Source organism: Camelus ferus, chromosome 1, assembly GCF_009834535.1.
Source record: "Camelus ferus isolate YT-003-E chromosome 1, BCGSAC_Cfer_1.0, whole genome shotgun sequence".
NCBI classification, from domain to species: Eukaryota; Metazoa; Chordata; class Mammalia; order Artiodactyla; family Camelidae; genus Camelus; species Camelus ferus.
In genome coordinates this window covers 57,855,475-57,881,665 of record NC_045696.1, presented here as the reverse complement: position 1 = coordinate 57,881,665, position 26,191 = coordinate 57,855,475, and the positions used below count along the sequence as shown (strand labels likewise).

The window sequence follows — 26,191 nt, the reverse complement described above, 5'->3', positions numbered from 1 at the left end:
ATGCTTAAGGAATTAAGAAAGGCTATCAATAGAAATGCAAATCATTGTAACAAGGAACTATAAAGAGGAGCCAATCAAAATTAGACAATTGCCAAGGTGAAAACCAAGCTTAAGGCAATAAATAGCAAACTGAATACTGCAGAAGAATGAATAAGTGATCGAGAGGATACAATAATAGAAATCACTCAGTCAGAACAGCAGACAAAAAGACAAATGGTTAAAGAAAAAAAATGAAAGGAACATATGAGACCTATGGGATAATACAAAGCATGCCAATATATACATAACAGGGATCTCGGAAGGAGAAGAAAGAGAAAAGGGGATTGAAAATGTATGGAAGAAATGGTGGCAGAAAACTTCCCAAACCTAAAGAAGGAAACAGATATCCAGGTACCAGAAGCACAGAGGGCCCTAGACAAGATAAACCCAAACAGACCTACACCAAGACATAACATAATTAACAACAAAAGTTAAAGGGAGGAGTCTAAAGGCAGCAAGAGAAAAACAAAGAGTTAGTTACAAGGGAGCCCCCATAAGGTTATCAGCTGATTTCTCTACAGAAACATTGCAGGCCAGAAGGGAGTGGCAAGATATATCAAAGTCCTGAAAGCAAAAACCTGCAACCTAGGATATTCTATCCAGCAAGATTACCATTTAGAATAGAAGAAGAATGACAGAATTCCTCAGATAAGCAAAAACTAAAAGCATAAAGCAACACTAAACCTATCCTAAAAGAAATACTGAAAGGTCTTTTCTAAATAGAAAAGAAGCAAGAATTTATAGGAAAGGGAAAAATCACTATAGGAAAAGAAAATATATAACAGGACTGTAGATCACCTAAATAAGCCAGTATATAGATTAAAAAATTTTTTTGTGAAAGCAATTATAATTACAATGAACAGCAAAAGGATAAACATAAAGATGTAAAATAGAATATCTAAATCATAAAATACGGAGGAGGGGAATAAGAAAATGTAGATTTTTTAGAATGTGTTTAAGCTTATATGATTAATAGTCTAAAGCAGGTAGATATAGTAATGGGTTAACATACTTGAAAACCAGGATAACCACAAATCAAAAACATACAACAGATTCACAAAACCCAAAAAGAGAACTCAAGCATAATAAAAAAGAAACCCTTCAAAGCGCAAAAGGAAAAACAAAAAGACAAAGAAAGGAATAAAGAAGAAATACAAAATCAACTGAAAAACAAGGTTTAAAATGGTAATAATTTAAGGCAATTAATTACCTTAAATGTCAATGGACTAAAGGCTCCTATCAAAACATACAGAGTGGTAGACTGGATGATAAAAGCCTACGATATGCTGCCTACAAAAGATCCACTTCAGGGCAAAAGACTCCATAGAATGAAAGTGAGAAGAAGAAAAAAGTAATTGCATGTAAACAGAAATGACAAAAAAGCAGGGGAAGCAATACTCATATAAGACAAAATAGACTTTAAAACAAAGGCCATAAAAAAAAGTAAAGACACTATATAATGATAAAGGAAGAGGATATTATACTCATTAACATATTTAACATATATACACCCAATACAGGTGCCCCTAACTACATAAAACAAATACTAACAAACATAAAGGGAGAAACTTAATGGTAGGAGATGTCAGCACCCCACTGACATCAATGGACAGATCTTCCAGGCAGAAAACCAGTAAGGCAACAGAGATCCTAAATGACACAACAGAACAGTTAGACTTAATTAATATTTTCAGGACACTACACACACACACCCAGAAAGAATACACATTCTTTTCAAGTGAACATGAAACATTAACTAGGGTAGACCACATACTAGGACACAAAACAAGCCTCAACAAATTTAAGAGGGTAGAAATTATTTCAAGCATCTTTTCTGACTACAACGGCATGAAACTAGAAATCAACCACAGATGGAGAAATGAGAAAAAAAAATGACTCCATGGAGACTAAATAAAATGCTACTAAAAAACCAATGATGAAATCAAGGAAATTAAAAAGTACCTTGAGACAAATGACAATGAAGACAAAACCATACAAAGTCTATAGGATATAGCAAAAGCAGTCCTGGGAGGGAAGTTCATAGAGATAGGGCCTTCCTCAACAAAAGAGAAAAATCTCGAATAAACAACCTAACCAACCAACTAAAAGAATAAGAAAAAGAAGAACAGACAAAACCTAAAGTCAGCAGAAAGATGGAAATAAAAAAGATCAGAGAGGAAATAAAAAAGAGATTAAAAAACCAATAGAAAAAAATCAATCAAACCAAGGGCTGTTTTTTTGAAAGGATAAACAAAATCGACAAACCTCTGGCCAGGATCACCAAGAAGAGAGAGAACCCAAATAAACAAAATAAGAAATCAAAGAGAAGAAATAACAACCAATACCACAGAAATACAAAAAGCCGTAAGAGAATACTATGAACAATTATATGCTAACAAATTGGACAACCAAGAAGAAATGGACAAGTTTCTAGAAACATACAGCCCACCAAAACTGAATCAAAAAGAAATAAATAATTTGAACACACTGATCACTAGAAGTGAAATAGAATGTGTTTTTTTAAAAAATCCCTGCAAACAAAAGTCCAGGACTGGATGGCTTCAGTGGGGAATTCTACCAAATATACACAGAAGAACTTATACCAATCCTTTTCAAACTATTCAAAAAGACTGAAGAGGAGGGAAAACTCCCAAAATCATTCGGTGAAGCCACTATCACTCAACACCAAAGCCAGACAAAGACACTACCAAAAAAGAAAATTACAGAGCAGTATCTTTCATGACTATAGATGCAAAAACCCTCAGCAAAATATTAGCAAGCCAAATCCAATAACACATAATAAAGATCACACATAATAATAAAGTTAGATTCATCCCAGGGTCAGAAGGATGGTTCAGCATACACAAATAAATCAGTGTGATACACCGTTTCAACAAAAGAAAGGACAAAAATCACATGATCATGCTAATAGATGCAGAAAAGCATTTGTTAAAATTCAGCATCCACTCATGATAAAAATTCTCACCAAAGTGGGTATAGAGGGAACATATATCAACATAATAAAAGCTATTTATGACAACCCACAGCCAACAGAATACTCAATGGTGAAAAGCTGAAAGCCTTCCTGCTAAAATCTGGAACAAGACAAGGATGCCCACTCTCACCATTTATATTCAACATAGTATTGGACATCCTAGCCATAGCAATCAGGCAAGAAAAGAAATAACAGGGATTCAAATTGGAAGGGAAGAGATAAAACTGTCATTATATGCAGATGACATGATACTATATATAGAAAACCCTAAAGACGCCACACAAAAACTACTACAACTGATAAACAAATTCAGCAAGGTAGTAGGATACAAGATTAATATACAGAAATCTGTTGCATTTTTTTACACTAACAATGAACTATCAGAAAGAGAAAGTAAAAACAAAGATCCCATTTAAAATCACACAAAAAACAAATAAATACATAAAATATCTAGAAATAAATCTCTCACCAAGGAGGTGAAAGATTTATATGCTAAGAACTATAAAACATTGATAAAGGAAACTGAAGATGATTCAAAGAAATGGAATGATATCCCATGCTCTTGGATTAGAAGAATTAATATTGTTAAATGACCATACTACCTAATGCAATCTACAGATTTAATGCGATTTCTATCAAATTACCCATGACATTTTTCACAGAACTAGAACGAATAATCCTAAAATTTATATGAAACCACAAAAGACCCAGAATTCCCAAAGCAATCCTGAGGAAAAAGAACAAAGCTTGAGGCATAATACTTCCAGACTTCAGACAATACTATAAAGCTACAATAATCAAAACAGTGTGATACTGACACAAAAATAGACACATGGATCAGTGAAACAGGATAGAGAGCCCAGAAATAAACCCACATATCTATGGCCAAATAATCTTCCACGAAGGAGGCAAGAATATACAATGGAGAAAACAGTCTCTTCAGCAATTGGTGTTGGGGAAGCTAGACAGCCGCGTGTAAGTCAGTGAAGTTAGAACATGCCCTTGCACATACACAAATATGCTCAAAACTGTTTAAAGACTTAAATATACAAATAGCTCATACAGCTCAATATCAAAAAATGAACAACCCAATTAAAAAAATGTGCAGAAGACCTAAATAGACAATTCTCCAAAGAAGACATACAAATGGCACAGGCACATGAAAAGATACTCAACATCAGTAATTATTAGAGAAATGCAAGTCAAAACTACATTGAGATACATCACATCACATTGGTCAGAATGACCATTATCAAACACTCTACAAATAATAATTGCCAGAAAAAGTGTGGAGAAAAGGGAACACTCCTATGCCCTTGGGAATGAAACTTGGTGCAACGACTATGGAGAACAGTATGGATGTCCCTTAAAAAACTGAAAATTGCATTATCATATGATCCAGCTATCCCACTCCCGGGCATATATCCAGAAAAAAACAAAAACTCCAATTCAAAAAAATACATGCACCCCAATGTTCACAGCAACACTATTTACAATAGACAAGACATGGAAGCAACCTAAGTGGCCATCAACAGATGACTGGATAAAGAAGATGTTAAAAAAAAAAAAAAAAGTATTGACACAGCATTGTAAAATGATTATGAATCAATAAAAAATGTTAAAAAAAGTGTATATATATATATATATATATATATATATATATATATATATATATATGTACACACGCGCACACACACACACTGGAATATTACTTGGCCATAAAAAAGAAAGAATGCCATTTGTAGCAACATGGATGGACCTAGAGATTATCATAGTAAGTGAAATAAATCAGAGAAAAGCAAATATCATATGATATTACTCATATGTGAGATCTAAAAAAAATGGCACTAATGAACTTATTTACAAAACAGAAATAGACTCACAGACACAGAAAACAAACTTATGGTTATCAAAGTGGAAATGGGAGTAGGGATAAATTAGGAGTTTGGGATTAACAAATAGACACTACCATATATAAAATAAATAAACAACAAGGACTACACTATAGCACAGGGAACTATATTCAATATCTTGTAATAACCTAAAACGGAAAAGAATCTGAAAAATAACAGATACAGATATGAATAACTGAATCACTTTGCCATACATCTGAAACTAACACAACACTGTAAATCAACTATATTTCAATAAAAAATAATAATTAAAAAGAGGAATTACAAAAATAAATGTATAAAAAATGTAAAAAAAAAAAAACTAAAAACAATGAACTTCACTGTTTAGTCACTTTTGTAGCTAGGAGAGGAAATGAAATCAGCTGACTTCAGAGTACCTGACAGCTCTTCACTAGGCACTACATAAGATATTAATGATAAGACAGATTTCCCAGCACTGTTTTATTCCAGGTACTTGCCAAAAAGGAAACATTCAGAGAAATGCAAACTTTTAAAATTTGGTTGAAAGGTTTTAAACAGACTCAGAGGAAATGCTTTTCTTTAAAAGAGATCACTGAAAAATAAAAGTTGCTTACAACCCTAAATTCAGCACTCACGAGATAGTCTCTGGGATTTCATCTTCCTTTTTGAAGCGACCTGACCATATAAGTATCTTCTTCTCCCAATCCGTAGGTTTATGTAATGGCACTCTGTGGCTGTAAGTGTCTATGAGGAAAACAAGATGAGACAGCTTACTTATATGAGGCCATGACTCTCAAATTTAGTAAAATGCTAAAATGCTATTTGTGCTTTTTAGCTATTCACTAAACAGAATCATTGAGAAATCTCAAGCTAATTATAGCTTTATTTGAATGGAATTTCTGTTTGCTCATTTCTTAAATGAAATTCAGAAATTCCGTGAGGAATGAGGTAAAATAAAAGCATTGTTTTCCAATACAAGCTCTAGTCATTGAAAGTCCAAAGAACACCATGAACAAAGATGTAAACATAAAAATGATAAACTAAGAAGGGAACAGTGATGAGCTCATTTGACTTCAGTAGAATTTTGTAAAGTTTGTAAGGTAAAATCAGGTTATAAGAGAGCTTGAATAGCAGGGTAAGGTTTTTAGAACTGATTTGAGAACTACTGTAGACTTTGATGCAAGAAAGAAGTTAATGTTTTAGAAAGATTAATCTGCACAATGGGTGGCAAGAAAAAGGATAGGACAGAGTGGGCAATAAGTCTAAATAGGAGATTGTAATACAAGGGTGAGGTGATATAGTCTGAACTGGAGCTGTAACAGTAGAAAGAGAGACAAAAGAGTCAGTATCTGTGGATGACAAAGAATTTAGAGACTGATTAAATGAAGACAAAGAAGGATTCATGAAGTACCTCAAAATTGGATGACTAAGACAATAGCAGTACTGTTAAGTGAAACAGGGAGACTCTAAAATGAATCAGTCAGGAGAGGAAAAAGCATGAATTCCATATTAGTTTACTGGGTCTAAATTTATGCCATCTGAGTAGGTTTCATTAATAAGGCAGGAGGGGAGATAATCATCAATGCAAAGGGAGAGCCTTAGGGCATGACCCAGAAAGGATACAGGAGAAAGAGGCAGCAGAGGAAAATGGACCAGCAGAAGAGGCAAGTGAACAAGAAAGGCAGAGTCTTAGATTGTAAGAGAGCCTTTGGAAGAAAGGGGAAGTAACTGAAGGTAAGGAGCAGAAAAGGTTAGGGAATCACAGAATGTCAGGGTTAGAAAGGGCCTTGGAGATGATCTCATCCAACTTCCAGGTACTGCCTGCATCTCTTGCAGACAGACCATATTCCTGACTATTATCTACAAGTCACCTTTATGCTGTACCCTTCACTTAATCAGAAGGCAACAGCAAAAGGAACAGGAAAGTCACTAGGGAAAGAATCCATAAAGAACCAAAAACAAGAAAAGAGGTTTAGAAGTATAGAAATAATACTGCTGTAATTTTATCTTTTAACCCTCCAGCACTTAGCACAACTTCATATTTTTTCTCTTTTTGTGTACTCATTAAAGACAATTCAGAAAGTACAACTGTGGAAAAAGAAAAAGATAAAAAACCACCCCTAATTCTCTTGTCATAGTGTTACCACTATATTTTTACTTTAGTGTGTTTCCTCAGTCTTCTCCCCCTAAGTATGTATGTATATGTAATTTCTATATGTACCATGCTTCTGCTTACACACAATATAAAATTTTGTATCCTGCTTTGATCATTAACATTATGACACTTTCCATGCTAGTATGTGGTATTTATAAGCACCATTTCCAACAGCTGCACATCTCAAGTAGATCTAACATACATAATTAATTCCTGAATCGATACTTGGACTAGTTTCTCATTTTCATACATATATATGGAACATCTTTACATTCAAAGCTTTTTCCACATATAGGGATTATTCCTTGGAATAGATCCCCAGAAGTGAGATACCAGGTCAAAGGGTATAAACATATTTAAGCTCTTGATAAAAATTCTTTGAGGACAGTTGTTTTCTACTCACCAAGACTTGCCTGGCCCTAGTTTACTCCCATGAAGAAGCAACAAACAAATAGCTCCTGGGACCCTACAGTTTACATATTATGCTCCTTCTTGAGTTAGGGAGAGGACTAAACATGGCTGAAGTTAACATACAAACCAGAGCTTACTCCTAGTTATAGTTATACTTTACCCAAAACACCATTTTTTGATTTGGTTCATCTTTGGGGCTTCTTAAAAGATGATTTCTAGAGCACTATTTACTTCAGTGCATCTACTGTCTTACAAAAAGCTCCAGTTCAATCTTCGAGGCAAGAGATGAAAATGACAAATGGGGAAAATAAAGAAATCAGTGCTACCTGTGAGCACAGCTAATATAAGGGAGGTGTGAACTACATAGTAGGGTACGATGTAGGAACCCCTGTGACCACATCTCTTTTAGGTTCTTTTGATTCCAAGCTGTTCTACTCTTTGGGAGTTCCCCAGTCCATAACTAGAAAAACTAATAAAAACTTACGGGTTGGAGCTTTTGGACTTTCTTGTGGTTTGGTGCAAAATCCATTTATTCTCTTTGAATCAGAGTTTCTGGTAGGCCTTAGAAATGAGGAAGCATCTCTTTCACATAACCTAAAATAATTTCCTAGAAAAGAGAGGAAAAAAATGATGAAAAAAATCTGATGTCTCAAAATGAAATGCCTGCAAGATACATATTTCACTTATAAAAATTAACTCATTTAAAAAATGAGTATCCTACACGTAAGATAGGATCAGCTGTAAGTTTTATAAAAGAACTTCTCACATGTGTCTTGTCATAACAATGAGTCTGATGGGAATATTATGCATTATGGCACCCGGTTGTTGAGGTGAAGATTAGCAATCTCCCAGAAGTGATAAAACAAGATGACAAGTTGCCAAGTTGCCAACACTCTTCTGGTAAACTCTGGGTGGGGGTCTGCAGTGGCCAGCAAGGGGCTCTAGAAAGTCTTGTTCCATCGGAGCCATAATTCTCCAACTAGAAATCAACTGTAGATATAGTCGTGAATTACGTGTAATTTAAAAACTATATACATATATATTTATATACACATAAATGTATAAAACTGTATTATTATATATAGTATATGTATGCAGTCATTTTTTAAAGTCTAAATTCTAAGCACCTATAAAGAGTAATATTACAAAAATCTATGTATTCACCACCCAGTTTCAGCAATTAACAATACATGGCCAATATTGTTTCATCTGAATCCCAAACACAATTATTTTAAAGCAAATCCCAAACATCCTGTCAGTTCATCTATAAATATTTTAGTATGCATCTCAAGACAATAACTTTTCAAAATCATATCCAGAATACCACTGACATAACTAAAAAATATTTTCTCGGTATCAGCACATGATCAAACAATAACTCAATTTCCACAACGGGCTTGTAATTTTTTTTACAGTGGACTTATTCTAAATAAGTGCATGCACTAAATATGGTTGTTGTATCCTGTATAGGTCTCCCCCTCTTTTGTTTCTTGCCCTTTATTTGTTGAAGAAACTAGATCATTAGTTCTACAGAATTTCCCTTGTGTTAGCTCTTGCTGATTGTATCCCCATGGTGTTGTTTAACATATTCTTCTAACTCCCCTATTTCCTATAAACAGATCTTTGAGATTTCATCACATTCAAGTTAGAATTTTGAGCAAGAATATGTCATAGGTGGTACTACGTACATCCCACTGTATTACATCAAAAGGCATTATGTCAATTGTCTTTTTGCGATGTTAAGGTTGAGCAGTAGATGCTATTGGTCTGACTTATCCCTTAGAAGGTTCTCCAGCAAACTTTCATCTAATGTTTTTAGCAGACATCGGTGATGTTACCTAGATCTACTGTTTCACTAAGGGTTGAAAGATGGTACTATTCTGTTATACAGTAACCATTTGGTTATCCTAAGATAAAAGTGATATAGGAAATGTAGAATGCTTGATTCCTTTATTTGGCAGTTTTCAAACTAATGAATTGGTTTCCTTGCAAAGTCACCCTCACAGGTGACTTTCTGTTTAAAAGTAACATAAGTAGCTCTTGCATTTAACACGTGATGTGCCCCAGTCCATTCCAGTTATTTTTCTTTTTGATGCCCAGATGTCCCCATCTTTAGTCACTGGGGACCTTTCTAAGCTGTCTCTTGGGTCCTTTCAACATGCGCTCAGTGATCACAGCCACCTTACTTTCTGACAAGATGTTCTGAACTCATTTTAAATGCTTCCTGCCCCAGATTTGGAATCAGACATTCCTCCAAGGTGCTCTGGTTCCTTTAAAGGCATCATAGAGACGCTTGAGGAAGGCTCATTTGTTACTGAGTTTGTTACGTTTCCAAATCTTCTCCGTGAACAAAGAAATACATTTCTTTTTAAAACAAAGGAATGCTTCAGAACTTAGAAATTTTCACCTTCAGTGTTAGCATGAACATTTTTAATCAGTCGATAATTAATTCGAATTCAAAGCAGAGACAGCCAGAAACCGTTCTGATGAGGGTGAAAGTGGATAATTCTGAATATGGGAGGGTCATGGTACAAGAGAGACTAGGACTGGCATAGGATTCAGTCAGAAGACCATAACAGAGCCCTAGGGCCCTAGGACATGGAAGAAAGGGGGCACTATGTAGTAGAATGGAACAGAAAAAGAAAGCTGGAAAGGCACCAATGATAAATTTGACCAGGGTCCTGGCACTTCATGATGCTCTGGGTGACAAAAAAAGGGATGCCCAAGACTTGCCTTTAATGCAACAAGAATATTGCCTTGTGGTTAAAAGTTCACAGGAGAATTCAAACAGTTTTTAAAAATCTATTTGTTAGTGGACAAATAGACTATACCTTTGAAGTTCCAAACTCCTACTTGGGTATCTTTGTAGCGTCAGAATTTGAAGCAATAAGGGGAGGCAAGAGAGGGAAGAGAAGCAAATATGGTTATAGCAGTGGACCTCTAAAGCTGGTGAGAAACGTAATTTCCTCACTTTTTTTTCTTGCTGTTAAAAAAACTTTTAAACATAACAATCTAAAAGATATTGACTGGATAAAGAAGTTGTGGAATATTTATACAATAGAATACCACTCAGCCACAAAAAAGAATAAAATAATGCCATTTGCAGCAACATGGATGGCCCTGGAGACTGTCATTCTAAGTGAAGTAAGCCAGAAAGAGAAAGAAAAATGCTACATGATTATCACTCATATGTGGAATACATAAAAAAAGAAGACAAATGAACTTATTTATAAAACAGAAACAGAGTCACAGATATAGAAAACAAACTCATAGTTACCAAGGGGAAGAGTGTGGGAAGGGATAAATCGGGAGTTTGAGATTTGCAGATACTGACTGGTATATATAAAATAGATAAACAAGTTTATACTGTATAGCACAGGGAACTATATTCGATATCTTGTAGTAGCTTACGGTGAAAAAGAATATGAAAACGAATATATGTATATTCATGTATGACTGAAGCACTGTGCTGTACACCAGAAATTGACACAACATTGTAAACTGACTATACTTCAATTAAAAAAAAAAGTAAAAGATATCACTGTGAACTTCTCATGGGCATGTGTTTATATTTGTGTAAAGATTTTTTTATTGATACATAATTCCATTCATAAAAATCCATCCTTTTAAATTAAGTGTAGAATTCAGAAGTTTTTATTATAGACACAAGTTATACATTGATTATTATCTAATTCCAGAAGATTTTCATCACTCCAGAAAGAAACTCTGAATCCACTAGCAGTCACTCTGTGTTTCTTCCTCCCTCCAACCCCAGAAAACCACTAATCTACTTTCTGCCTCTACTGAATTGTATATTCCGGATGTTTTATACAAATAGAATCACGTATGTGGCTTTTTGTAATTTGCTTCTTTTACTTAAAATGTTTTCAAGGTTGTTCATACTGTAGCATTTATCAGTACTTGATTTATTATTTTTTTAATGACAAATTTTCTCATTGCACAGATATCCCAGACTTTGTTTATACATTGTCAGTGGACATTTAGGTAGTTCTTACTTTTTGGCTGTTATAAATAATGCTGACATGGACATTTGTGTACAAGTTTTTGAGTGAACATCTATTTTCATTTCTTTGGGGCATATACTAAGAGGTGAAATTTCTGAGTCACATGGTAACTCCCAAACCCTCTACTCCCAACATCCTCTTTGTCTTTAGCTGAAGATATTTAAGGTGAGGGTTACAGCCACTTCATTGAATTACTCAGTTTTCCTGGGTCTCTCCCATGTATATGTTATTTAATGTCAACTCATTATGTCTCATGTCAACTTAATTCTTAGACCAGACAGAAGAACTGAGAAGGGTAGAAGAAAATTTCTTCCTCCCCGACATGGTCTTGATTTTTTTTTTTTCACTTTTTTGAGGGGGGTGATTAGGTTTATTTATTTTTTTAATGGAGGTGCTGGGGATTGAAGCCAGGATCTCATGCATGCTAAGCACATGCTCTACCACTGAGCTATTCCCTCCCCCACAACATGGTCTTGATTTTTATCTCTCTACTGAGTAGCAACAATGAGAATCTTTCCACATGCTTATGGATATTTGTATATTTTTTCTGGAGAAATGTTCATTCAGCTTCTTTGGCTCATTTTTTAACTGGATTGCTTTTTATTACTGAGTTGTAAGAGTTCTTATATATTCTAGATTCAAGTTCCTTGCCTGATACATGATTTGCAAATATTTTCTCCATTTCATGGGGTATCATTTCATGGTAGTTGATGCCCTTTAAATACAGAAATTTTTAATTGTGATGAAGTCCAATTTATCTATGTTTTCTTTTGCTGCTTGACTGAGCTTTTGGTGTCACAGGTCACAAAGGTTTACTCCTGTTATTTTCTATGAATGTTATAGTTTTAGCTCTAATATTTAGATCTGTGATCCATTTTGAGTTAATGTTGATACATTGTATGTAGAAGGAATCCAACTTCATCCTCTTGCACATTGGGTATCCAGTTCTCCCAGGATCATTTATTGAAAAGACTATTTTTTTCCCCTGTTGAATTGTTTTGACACAATATAGAAAAATGTCCAAAAACGTGAGGGCTTATTTCTGGACTCTCAATTCCATTTCCTACGATCTATATTCCCTTGTATTCTTTGTTGTGTTTTGCCACCGAAGTCTATGTTCTGTGTTAGTTTAGTGGTCAGCTAATAACTGGACAGAGATTTCTTTAAATGCCTTCCACTAATAAGTCTGCTGGCCTCTGCTGAATGGCTTTGTCTGCATTTTGGAGCATGCTCTGGAGTGGGTGAAGGAGAAGCTGTATTGTGTTAGCTCTGAGTCAGAGGAGGGGAAAAAGGTATGCCCCATGAGGGAAGATTTCCATGGAACTACCAGACAGGTCAAAGTAACAGTTCTCTGGGGTGAGGGGCTTTGGGGAGCTCCAAATCTATTCTGCCTTCTTGAGTGTCTGCTAGGTTTTCATAGCTATGACTGAGACTATTAGTTTTCAAGGCTACTGTGAAGCCAAGAGGAAACAGGAATCAGTTAAAACTTTATAAGTCTTGCTGTTCTTACCATGATTAAGTGATTTTCTTGGAGAAATGCTACTCAGATTGTCACAAGCCTCTGGGTATTTTATAGAGTTCTGAAAAAGTTGAATGTAAGAATTTGGCAGTGTTTTCATTGCTTTTATATAGGAGTGGATTTTCAGAGTCCTAACTGACATACTGAAGTTGGAACTGCTATGTACCAAGATTTGTGGTTGCCTGCAGTCTGATTTCTTTCATAAGAGGCCTCATTTATTTCAGTTTTCTAGGCATGTAGTCCCGGAAAGCTTTGCCTGGGTCTGGGAAACCACACCACCAGTGCCACCTAGTGGCAGCAAGTATACACTGTAAGGAAAGTAGATAAAATGATAACTGATCTCAGCTTCTTTCATCATTCTAAATGTGGGTAATGTAATATTTACTTCACCAGGGTTGACTAAAGGGTTAAATGGAAAAACAAATGTGAAAGCATTTGGCAAGATGCTCAAGACACAGTAGGCACTCTGAATGTTAAGTTTGTTTCTTGCAACGCTACTTACAATACTAATCTTCAAAACATTTTCAGAGCATTTTGATTTTACTGCTAAGGTGGTCAGAATTTCTGACCAAGGTAATTTTATACAGTTACCAGAGGAAATTCTATGAAACCCTTCAAAAACTCTTCATAGCTCTCAGGATTGAAACAAAATTATTCAATGCTGTGACTCTAAAACTTCAGTATGCATCAAAACCACCCAAATGGCTTGTTAAAATGCAAATCACTAGGCCCACCTACCTCCAGTTTTGGAATCAACAGTTCTAGGGGGAAGGTTGGGAATTTGCATTTCTATCAAGTTATTAGGGGAAGCTGCTACTGCTGGTTTGGAACTATACTTTGAGAACCACTATGTTTTGGCGGTTTAAAAAATTGTGGTAAAACATATATAACACAAAATTGAACATTTTAAACATTTTTAAGCGTATAGTTCCGTGGCATTAAATAATTAATGATCACACTGTTGTGCCACTATTACCACCATCCATTTCCAGGTTTTTTCATCTCCCCTAGAGAAACACTAGTTTAATGTGACCTACAACGCTCCATCTCACACCATCCTGTCCCATTCCCTTCTGGCAGGCACTGAGACAGAAAGGAACAAAGTTAACTGGCAGTGAGCTCTATTGTCTAAATAGGAAACAGGAAAGAATCAGTAATTATTTTCTTAGGTACTTCCCTCCCCCATCCCTCTTAATTAGAACAGAGGCAGTTGAGGAGAACAGAACAGAACAGAGACAGTTTAGAAGAATAAAAGACAAGCTGCCTCTCAGCTCAGTTCAGGTAATAATGAAAAAGCAAAAGTGCTATCACCAGCAACTTACTGTGAGTTACATAAATGCATGTTTGGAGATATTCATTCATTCAACAAATAATAATTGAGTACTTAGTATGTATCAGGCATTGTTCTAGGCAATATAAAAAAGAGATAAAAATCTATGCCAGTCAAACTTTCATTCTACTGGAGAGAGAGAAAATATATATATATATATTTATTTATTTATTTATTGTTAGATAGTAGCTTCCAAAGAGAAAAAATAAACAATGGGGACACTAAGTGTTTGTGTGCTTGGAATGTGACTGTGTGTGTGTGTGAAATTTTAGATAGGGTAGCAGGAGTTCTCTCTGAGAATGCTACTTTTGAAGGAAGTGAGGGAGCTAGAAGGCAAGGATCTGGTGAAAGAGCATTCCAAACAGAAATCACAGTAAGTGCAAAGGCCCTGAAGTGTTCTAGGGACACAAAGAGGAGGCCAGCATGGCTGGAACAGAGTGAATAATAAAAAGAAGTGTAGGATTTGAAGTCACAGAGGTGCCCAGGGATGGAGGTACAGAATAGGGATTTAAAGGCATGAGAGATTTACCTAGATCAGAAAATATCTCCCAACTTTTTCTTACTAAAACTTCATACCGGATACCAGTAATTTTTAACTCCCTAAGGTATAACTACTTATTAAAACATAAACATGATGTTATACATATTATAAATAACAGACCATTATAAAAATAATTTAAAAACCTGGTATCTACTAAAAAAAACGGGAAGTATTTGATATGATTCTGGTCTTTATTTTGTAATTACAAAAAAATTAAAGCATAAAAATGTTTTAGTGTCATAAACTCTTCTTTTCTACCTCAAAGAAAAAGAATATATTGTCCTAGACACTGAAGCCAGAAATTTCCCATCCTCTGGTGGATCACAATTAAAAACAAACATATAAACCACAAGAAAAACAGCCCTTTAAACCTTTGGCTACAATTAAAGCCTGTCCCTGGTTGACCAGTTCTGTGTCCCCAGGGCCCTAGCAGGAAGTCAAGATGAAGCCCCACTGCTGCTCCTCAGGCCCTGACTGGCAAATGGCTGATTAATCTTAAGAGTACAGGTCCTCAAACTTTAGTGTGCAACAGAAGCACTCAGAACTCTTAGCACAGACTATTGGACCCCATTTCCAGTTTCTGACTCAGTAAGTGTAGGTGGAGCCTGAGAATTTGCATTTCTAACAGTTTCCCAGGTGATGCTGATACTGTTGGTCTGGGGACTCACAATTTGAAAATCAGTGTCTTAGAGTTACTACTGCTAGCTGGAGGCTCCAGTGGTTCAGCCCAGATGAGGCAGTTCAGGTACTGGCTTCTGCTGTTGTCTCTTCCTTTCCATAAAAAGTCTTTCTAACCCCAATTGACAGTGCAGAGTGGTGGAGATGCTTTGTTTTTTTTTTTCCCTCAAGACTCTTTCAAGACTCTCTTGGAGATAACCATCAGTGATGTTACTTGGGACATAATCAATCTCTGGGAATTAGCAATGATAAATGAAGGTTCAATGAATGCTGAAGGAGAAACAGGCTTTTAGAAGATCATCTAATTTAGTATTTCCTAGCCTGTGTGAAGATCAGTTGCCAGGTTTGTTACACGTATGTTGTTAGTTACAAAGTTTGCCAGTGATTTGCTTAAAAATAAAATCATGGCATTTGTCCAATCCCCTAAAACTACACAAAACAAAGAATTTTGATACATGCAGATTTAAAAATATCAACCAGGAAGTTGAGGGAGTCCCAGGATGAAATGCAGATTGTGACAAATGTATCTAACTGTATTAGAAATGTATGACCTAACCTCATAACTTCAAGGTGGGAAAAAAGAAGCTGATCTACGTAACTGTGGAAAATACTGTTTTGACTGGAAACTGTAAGACTAAAGACAAAAAATATATATAAACACTATACTCTAGTTGGCAAATTTGTTTCTTATAGGAGCATGGGTTAACAATGAACAAATAAGTAACTAAATGGTAGATAATGACAGCGAGCCAGGTTTCTCACCCTCAAAGAAAGAAATTCCAAACGTGAGGGTGGAAGGCTAGAAAGAATGTGTGCTGGATCAGAGTCAGAGAACTCAGGATGAACCCCTTTAGCCTTATATATAAACTCCTCCCTCCCTCTCCCTCCCTCCCTCTCTCTCTCCCCACCCCCATAGAGACAAAAGAGAAATGATAGATATGAAATAAATATAGGCATAATTAGAAGTATGTGTGTATACATAGTTTAGTACATACACATATATTTTCTAGCTCTACCCACTGGAAGGCCTGGAATTAGTGACACTTTAGTAGCAACAAGCATACTCAGTGCTCAGATCTTGGTTTCTAAATACCATTATCCAATAAAAGGAACCAGGGATCCTTGGAGAAAAATAGCTGACTCTAGGTTGGGGCAGAGAAATTACAAGATGAGTCTGGAATATCCTGTAGTGCCAGAAAGTAAGGAAGTGTTCAAAAAATAAAAGGAGGAGGGCACGTAAAGAGACACAGGAGCTGATGTGATAGAAACTAAACTGGAATAATATGAACAACACAATAAATTAACATAGTAATAGATTGTAATTTAAAATGAGTCCACATATAAATAAATAAATAAATAAATAAATAAATAAATAAATAAATAAATAAATAAAATATGAGTCAATTTTAATTTGAATAACTGGATGAATGAATAAACAGGGAAAAAGGGACAAATCTCTGACAGAAAAACCCCAAATATATGTAGATACGCTTTCCCTTCTGGATTCTTCTCCCCTTGCATGTGGGTTTGAACTTAGCGCTTGCTTCCGACGAAAAGAGTACGGAAAGGGAAAAATAGTGACTTTACAAGGAAGAAACAAACTGGCCTAGGTTAATTCATCAGTAATAAATCACGTGGATATTATGTACTCTCTACTCTGATGTGATGAAAAGGGCACTTTACTTCTGTGCTATTTATTCTTCCCCTAAACTCATAATGCTAGTCTTAGCATGATAAAGCGTCAAACAAAACCAAATTGAGAGGCATTCTACAAAACATCTGACCAGTATTCCTTAAAACTGTCAAGATCATGAAAATCAAAGACTGTGAAACTGTCACAAAACAGAAGACACTAAGGAGACAGGGACAACTAAATGCAACGTGGTATCTTGGACTGGATCCTGGAACAGAAATGGACATCAGCAGAATAACCAATAAAAACCAAATGAAGTCTGTCCTTTGGTTGATAGCAAAGTACCAATGTTAACTTCTTAATATTGACAAATGTACTGTGCTTATGTAAAACAATAGCATTTGGGGTAAATGGATGAGGGGTACACAGAACTCTGTACTATCTTTGTGACATCTCTGTAAATTAAAATTATTTCAAATAAAAACATGGCTATTAATTACATCTTACCATTTTTCACTTTATACATAGTTTACAAAATTTTTATATTTATTTGATATTTAATATTTTAAGAGAATTTGACGTTATCTTTATAAAAATGTCATTCTCACTCATTTGCCTCCAATGTGCTTTTGGAGTGGGATTGAAAAGGAAAGAAATGGGACATAGGTAGGAAATGTGTCCAATTCAGGGTAAACCAAAGAAATGCAGGTGAAGGTCACGTGACTAGTGTACCTTGATGGAGATAAGATGAGAAAATTACACATGATGATATATATCTTGTCACATCTTGCTATTTTCAAATGTGGTTGCTATTACCTGTGAGCCTGTTAGAAATGCAAACTCTCAGCTCCCACCCCAGACCTATAGAATCTTAATCCGCATTTTTAATGAGATATCCAAGTGATTCATACGAACATTAAATTTCAAGAAGCAAATAGATACCCACCACGTTCATTCAACAGCTGATGAATACATACTGTGTGCCAGACACATGGAAACCAACACTGCAGAACAGTGCTCTTCAGCCTCAGCTGGGAGCTTCAAGGAAATACAAAGTCTCAGACCCAACCCTAAACCTTCAGAATCTCCTGGGGTTAGGACTGGAAAAATGTTTTTACAGCCCTTCAAGTGATGCTTGTGCATACTGAAGTTTGAGAAGCACTACTCCAGAAAGGTGGATTGCAAGCTCTGTATACTGAAATTATCACCAAAAAACTCACAGAAGAACCCAAAGCACAGGGCCATCCCAAACCAGCTAAATTCCAATTTCTGTGACGAGAACTCTGGCATTTGTATTTTTCTTAAAAGATTCTCTAAGTGATTCTAACGTGCTGCCATGTTTGAGAATCCCTATTCTTCAACATAACCAGCTAGATTCCCTGTTGAACACAGACCCATAAATGAGGAAGGCATACATGTAGAGCTTAACTCCTATGCCTCTGGATGTGTTCAAAATCCCGCTCTTCAACAACAATTCACTGAAAAGGAGCTCTGCTTTATTTCTAACTTCCGCATATCAATAATACGTAACTCATTACACCGAAAGTTTGGAATCCCTGTGGAGTATATTAAAATATGAACAGCTTTCAGATTTTACAGAGCATGCAGTCTCTTGATACGCTAGCTACTCAGTTACTTGACAATATGCAGTGGGAACTGTTCTACAGGTCATCCCCCGTGTTCTCATCCTCATTCCCCGGGGAAAAGGGTTTATTTCACATCCCTCCTCTACAGCAGCTGGCGGCCCCTCACAGGTAAACAGCCACTGTCTGATTATCACACAATGAATGACCAGAGCTCACAGAGCTGACCCAACTGCACTACTGTGAGACTCTGCCCTTATTCTCTTCCCAGTGATCCAGAAGGCCAGGAGCTACCATCATCCCAGCTGGGAGAAGCACCTTGTTTCCAGGGCAACGATGTTCCTTGTTCATGTCCCATGTAAAGACTTTTTGATCTAAATATTTAGGCAGCTCTCATGCTAGCCCACAAATGCCTATTTAATCCTTCTAGAACTGAAACAGTATATTGCTCACCCTGAAATGTTTGCTGTGATAGGAAAGCGCAAGTCTGAGGAAGGAACTTTGAAAGTTTGTTTTGTGAATCAGAGTCAATTTTAAGTGTCAGGAGGAAAAAGCTAAATGTATGCTTATTCTGAGGATGGCAAAGTTCCTATATATATGCTATCTAGTCAATACTGTATTTTATAATTATGATGAAATCATATGTCAAATGTTTATAGCTGCTCAGCAGACCTACCAGAAAGAAAAATGATTAAGTTAGGGTAATTATGTGGCTTAGAGAAGTTGGAGAACCACTGATTTGCTTTCTATATTAGAAGCAAAGCTGGATTGCTCTAAAGGCTGACCACAACAAAACAAACCTGAAACATTAACTTGCTCTGAGCTTTTTTCAGTGATGAAACCTGAACAGCTTGATGTCTCCTGACTGCAACTATTCTGACAAAGGATGGATTTTTTTTCTGGCTTCAAACTCTGATTTGCCCTGCTCTTGTATATGACATAGACTTCTGTATCTGCCTGCCAGGCAGCCTATTCTCACCAGCCTAACTGCCTTAATGAGTTAATAAGGGCCTGGCTGATGTCCTTGGGTGAGATTTAAGTGATGATACTGGCCTAGTGCACTCTGGTTCTGCGTGTTGTGCCTACCCACACTCCCCGACAGTGAGAGTCCTTTGTCTGCCAAACCCAAAAGAATTCGGGAAAAGGACAGAGCAGGCCTAGTGCACTCTGGCTCTGCCTGTTGTGCCTACCCATACTCCCCGACAGTGAGAGTCCTTTGTCTGCCAAACCCAAAAGAATTTGGGAAATGGACAGAGCAATTTTGAGCAGGAAAGCAACAATAACCATGGTGATTTTGGAAGATAAATCTGAGAGCAGAATGCAGGACAGGCTGGGGATGGGGGAAAAGTAGGGTAAAGGGAACAGAAATGGGTAGACATGAATATGGAAACCTCCTTTTAGGTGGTGTCACAACACTGCAGTTCAAGTGGGTTGTGCACAGGAAAGAGGACAGCTATAGGTCCCAAGAGAGAGGAATGAACATGTGAAAAATACTAGGAAGGAAAAATGGGCAAGACACACTGCCATGAGTTTTTCTGGGCAGGCTAGAACTCTAATCACCATTTGGAACACTGTTTCTATGGGAAAAGATCTTAGAGTTCAAAAAAATAGTTTTATAAATAAACCCTTGAAACCTGGCCAGTTTTTAAATTGGGAGGGGAACTCTATGGAAAGAAAAGTATCTATGTATCTGGTGGCCAAACTTCAGTGAGATGAGGCCACTCCTTGGTGATCTTCTGTCCTCCCATCAACATTCCAGCCCACTCTCAACAGCGGCTATTTGAAACTCTGTCTCAGCTGTTGACCTCAATTGGTTTTGTGACAGAAACAGATTCCCTGCCTCTCCATCTGTTCTCTCATCTGCCCCTGCAGGCTCGGAAGAACACTCATCCATCCTTCACTCAGAACTAGTGAACCCTTCCATTTGTGATGTAGGTTGCTGAGAGATGTACCAAAATTCTCACAACCTCTAGATTCTTGCTTTCCACTGCCTTTTTCCTGCCAAACATTGTCTCCCCCCTCTTAAAAAATCTTTAAATTATAAAAGAAACACTTGCTCATTACAGAAAATTTGGAAACTAAAAAAAAGGTATGAAGAAAAATAAAAGCATCCATAATCACACCACCTGGGTATAACAACTTAGTGTATCTCTCCCTGGACTTTCCTATGCTTAGACACAACATATACATTTCTCATAATCAGATAACATCATTATCTTGTTTATGTCACAAATACATTTCCAAAACATGAATTTAAAAATACTTTTCATAGCTGTATAATATCCAACAGATACAACTTGAATTCAATCATTCCTAATGGCTGGATTTATTTCTCATTTTTTACTACTGCAGAAAATGTTTCAATGAACAGTTTTCTACATAAATCCTTAATGGCATTTCTGACTATTTTCTTATATGGAATCCTGGTAGTGGAAGGCTAAAGGATATAAGGGTTAAAGAACATGAATCCTTTTAAGATTTTTAATATATATAGCAAACTTCTTTCCAGAAAGGCTGAATTGATTTATACTTCTACTGGTAGTTGATAAGTATTCTTGACTCATTACACCATAATGGCACTGAGGGTCCACTGGACAAAAGATTCACTTGTTCTCAACAGCTCCAATAAATAAAATTCTATCTCCTTCTTTTCACAGCTCAAGTGACTGAATAAGTGGTATGTATTTACTACCTTCACCCCATCGCCAACATATTGGCTACAATGTTTCTTTCCCCACTCACTTTACTAAGATTGCTGTAAACTAGTGATTTCTTTCTAGTTGTATGAATGTTTTTTTGAATCATCATTAGCTCATTTGACTCTCCTCTTTCCATCTTTGTGACCATTTGACTCTACTGATCTCATCCTTCTACAAGGACTCAGTCCCCCCTTACATTCCACCACCACATTCTCTTCCTTCATCTCTGACCTCTGTCACCTACCTTCTTTGGTATCCTCTGCCACTTCCTATTGCTTACACTGTCAGGTCTCCAAGGTTTGGTCTTTGCCTCTGTTCCTCACTACTCTTAGGGAGGACTCTCCTGTTTTAATAATCAGCTCCACACTGATGGCTCCCGTATATTTCCCTAACTTTACCAACCTCTGTCCTCAGGTCTTTGACTGAGGTCCCATCCTCACCTATAACTAGATGCCACCTCCCACTCAATAAGGCACCACCCTCTCTGCCAAACCAGTACCCCTTCCCAACTTTCTCAATTCTGACAATGGGACAACACTCCTTCAGTCCTCCATGCTCAAAAACTTCAGTCTTTAAGTCCTTTCTTAAATTACTCTAGGTCTCAAAGCCATACTAATTTCTTCAAAACACTTCCTAGATCTGTTCCTTTACTGTCATTTGCATGATCACCTCACACATGGATTACTATAATATCTTCACAGGTAGTAGCTATTCCTGTTGTATGCAGCAACTATATTAATTTTCCAAAAACGTTTTTTTAATGACTTCTGCTTGAAGGTTTCCTTTTTGTCCAAATTCATCTGGTTCAAACTCTCATAGTCACACTTTATCTCCCATTACCTCCTGAAATCCAAGGTAATCCTTTCTCCCCTCACACCCTCTCCAGACTCATTACTGTCCCTACCTTTGCTTCACTCCTCCACCCTGTTTCTTTTTTTAAAATATATTTTTATTGAAGTATAGTCAGTTTAGAATGTTGTGCCAACTTCTGGTGTACAGCACAATACTTCAGTCACATAGCATCCCTTCTGTTTCAACAGAGCCTTCAGTAGATACCCTAACCTACATTACTTTCCTTATTCTGAATTTGTAAAGCCAGTGATATGCTGGCTCTTGGTAAGGGGTTGATGAGGAAAAGCCCTGATTTGTAGTGTTTGCCAATAACCCTCACCATGGCAGATCTCAAGCTGCCAATGTAACATGACTGTGAAACTGGGAAGAGATATGCACAAAACCAGGAGGAACCAGCTCCATGACACTAGAGTAGCATTTAAAATCTGTGTTGCAATCTAGAACTTTATACTGTCTTGTATAAGCTCTCCAGGCATATTATATAGGTCTGTTTGTTCACTGCAATAAACTCTAGTCTTAGGAAGAGTGGCAGGCCACTCATTCTAGAGCTTTCATAGTGAACGGGGCACACAGCATATGCTTGATAAAAACCTGTTGGCAAGACTTGGAGGGAGTGATAAAGCAAAGCCAAAGACTATCATGAAATGGTAAAAATGGGCATGTACTCATTTAGGGCTAGTTAGTAAGAACAAACAAAAAGAGCAATGAAGGAGCAGAATGTAGTGGACATAAAATCAGAATGGGAGCCAGGAGGTATTCCCAGCTTTGTACTTGTGTGACCCTTAGCAAGCCAATTCTCTTCCTGATGACTTAAGACTCCTCATCTGTAAAATTAGGGTACTACATGTCTTCTAACTTATCTCTAGATTCTAGTGCTCTGGGATGTGGGTTAAACTGACAAGGAGGCTGCCCACGGTCTACTGCATTGGTTTAATAATAATCCAAATTCATGTTAAAACCTGCTAATAAGTCAAAGGCGTTTAGGGCAGTAAGTCTTTTCTGAAGGTGTGAAGAAACATTCTCGTAACACCATTCCACTCCTTTGACCTATTCATTATTATACAGAAAGTAATTATTATTAAAACAATTATTTAAAAAATTATTAAAAATAATCATTCCAAAAAGTTATCTATTACCTATCTATTATGAGCTGGTAAGGCTGATAAGGCTGAAGATTTAGTAAAAACAAAACACATCCAGTCCTTACCCTCATGGAACCCACAGTAGTGTGGGTCAGTAGCCATTTAGTTCCAAATCATCACAAAGGTGCTTTTTAGTTTAGCACAGATTGCTCTGAGTAACAGATGCAAGCTATGGACCCTCTCTTCCCCAAACAGGCATATAATCATAAAAATCTGAATGTAATTTCAGGAGTTCATAGGATCTCTCATATGTGAAAGGGTCCAAGAACTGGAAGTTAACAACTCTGACCTACATCTACAAAACAGTAGACAAATTCAGTATCATAAAAGCCTATATTCTGTTCGCTAAAGGAGTATAGTAAAGATTTCCAACAGAAACAATTAAAAATAAGGGCCCATCATCTAAAGAATTAAGCCTTGGCTTTTTGAAATTTCAGTCACCTAGAGTATCTTCTTTCAAATAATATTCTGGATAAGTGAGGTATGCCTAGATGATGTTTCTATCTGGTCTACTATTCCTTTGGTAAGGTTGCCAGTTAAATTAGTCTTCTTATTTAAAGCTATTTGCATATAAATGTGTGCTTCCAATTCACAAGTAAATCTTCATTTTATTATTCTTCCATTTCACACCAAAGAGACCGAATTAGCCCTAACAAATACACGTACACACATATCTGAACAAGCAGCTTGAACAAAGCAAAGAATACAAGTATCAGAGTTAGAGGGCACTGACTCACTTCCTGACTCAAACATTTTATGGTGAAGCCATCTGGGACAAGTCATCTAACTCTCAGACCTATGTTTATTCATTTGTAAAATAAAGAGTGGATAATAAGACGTACCTAAAAGGGCTATTATGAGAATTCAATCAAGTAAAACAATGTTTGTGTCAAAGTGTTTAGCTATAAAATGGGCAAAACTGGGTGAAAGAGCAGATTGCTTGGAGCTGCTCATAAAACATGAGACACTGAGAGATCCTTTGGGAAGAGCTGCTCATATAATATCCTTAACGGATCTAACTGGAGTAAAATAAATTGTTCTTAAATTGCTCAGGGAACTTTGTTTTCATTGAGTGCCCAATAATAAAGTTCTTAAAGTTTGCAGCCAGACTTTGGAATCTTTACAATGCATAAATATATTCTCAAGGCAAGAAGATGAACTACTTACAAACAAGTCTTGGTTTCATAGTCAAAGTCCCTTTTACAGGCCTTTTTTTTTTTTTTAAACAATGCAATGATTCTTTCACTTACCTTGCTGGAAGGGTTAACAGGATGCATACAAAAGATTTTAGATGAATTAGTCCATCAAAGCTGAACAAATCAATGAAATCAATCTCTTTTAGTGGAGAGGGTATTTTTTTTAAGTAAGTAAATAATATTTACTTGAGACATGAGACATGTTTTCTAGTCCATTCTCCATGCAAAATAAGCCACGTAAAGGGTAACTTTTTTTTTTTACATTGTTACATTTACATTTACAATGTACAGTTACATTATCTCAATAGCCAAGTTTGGGCGATTCTGCCTTTAAAATTTGAATTAAACAACTTTTTAGTAATTTGGTACTAAGGAATTGATCATTACACCTTATCAAAGTTCATAAAGGTGAACAAAAGAGTAATTTGCTGGTGCCTAGAAAAGAGCCAAGAGGCGGATTTCTCTGCCCTACTAAGCAAAGGGTCTATTGGTTTCCCCCAAATGCAAATTAAGCTCTGATTCCAAATAGTTATTACACAAATGTCCCCTAGGAAAACAAACCGCAGCTCCTGTATTTACGTAACACTTTCTTCCAAGATATTCAAAGCACCTTACTGTAGAATTATTTAAAAGAAATGTATCTCCCATTTTCAGAAAACAATTACTATTATTCTGTGAGACCTTAAATCCCTTGCCCAATCAGATGCCAAATGGATAGGAAACCCTAGACTCGAGGTTTTCTCTGAGGGCAGGAATAAACTCTAGAGATGATGGGGGTGGGGAAGGAGTCTGGAGAAACTCAGGACTCAAGTAGGCTATCGGACAGGAGAGGTTAGGTGGAAAGCTGAATGAATCAGGCAATGGAGTTCTCGGGATGGCAGGTGCATTAAGAATTGAGCTCAGACAGACTAGGGAGTAGGGAAAGTGACCGGGGAGTAAGGGCTGGTTAGGTTGGCGGGAGCTGGGTGGGTGAAGAACCAGGTGGGAGGGTCAGTCCTGGCTAGCCCCCAGTGTCTGCCTACCAGGTGCTCAGCCCTTGCTACTTCCCATTATTACTACCGGGAGGTAGGAATCCGAGCTACCTGAGGGAGTGCGTAATGGAACAGAGCAATTATCACGCAGGCCTGAGGAGGCTGCAGGATTCCTCCACCCCCAGAGGCCGAGCTGGCTTCCCGCCCGCCCCAGCCAGGCCCGCGTCTCACCAGCCGCCAGGCGCAGGCCGCGGAGGCTCCCCATGGCCGCCTACTCCGCCGACCAGCACTGGGCCCCAGGGGCGGCGGTGGCGCGTGTGCGTTCAATGTCACTGAGCACCGCGAAGGGAAGGACGATAGTCGCACTGGGGGGGCGGGGCCTGTGGGGTGTGAGGGTGGAGCGAGCGGGTCGAGCGTGGCGCGGGGGGCGGGGCCTCCGGGGGCGTGCGTGACGCGCAGAACGTGTGGGTCGTGCGTGGCTCTCAGAAAGTGCGGGCAGCGTGCCCCGCCGGGCGCGGCCCTGCAACTTGGGCGCGTTCTTAAGGATG

At 37.2% G+C, this 26,191-nt stretch overlaps 1 protein-coding gene across 1 annotated transcript in view; it reads right to left on the bottom strand.

The window, feature by feature from the left end:
* FAM162A (family with sequence similarity 162 member A) overlaps positions 1-26,032 on the bottom strand; it is a 30,403-nt gene extending 4,371 nt beyond the window's left edge. Inside the window, exons 1-3 of the mRNA XM_032480346.1 lie at positions 25,875-26,032; positions 7,959-8,081; positions 5,544-5,652 (exon numbers count right to left, since the gene is read on the bottom strand). Coding sequence (XP_032336237.1) covers positions 5,544-5,652; positions 7,959-8,081; positions 25,875-25,908 — 266 coding nt within the window. The 5' untranslated portion in view covers positions 25,909-26,032. The remainder of the gene's footprint in view (positions 1-5,543; positions 5,653-7,958; positions 8,082-25,874) is intronic.
* Positions 26,033-26,191: the final 159 nt, after the last annotated feature.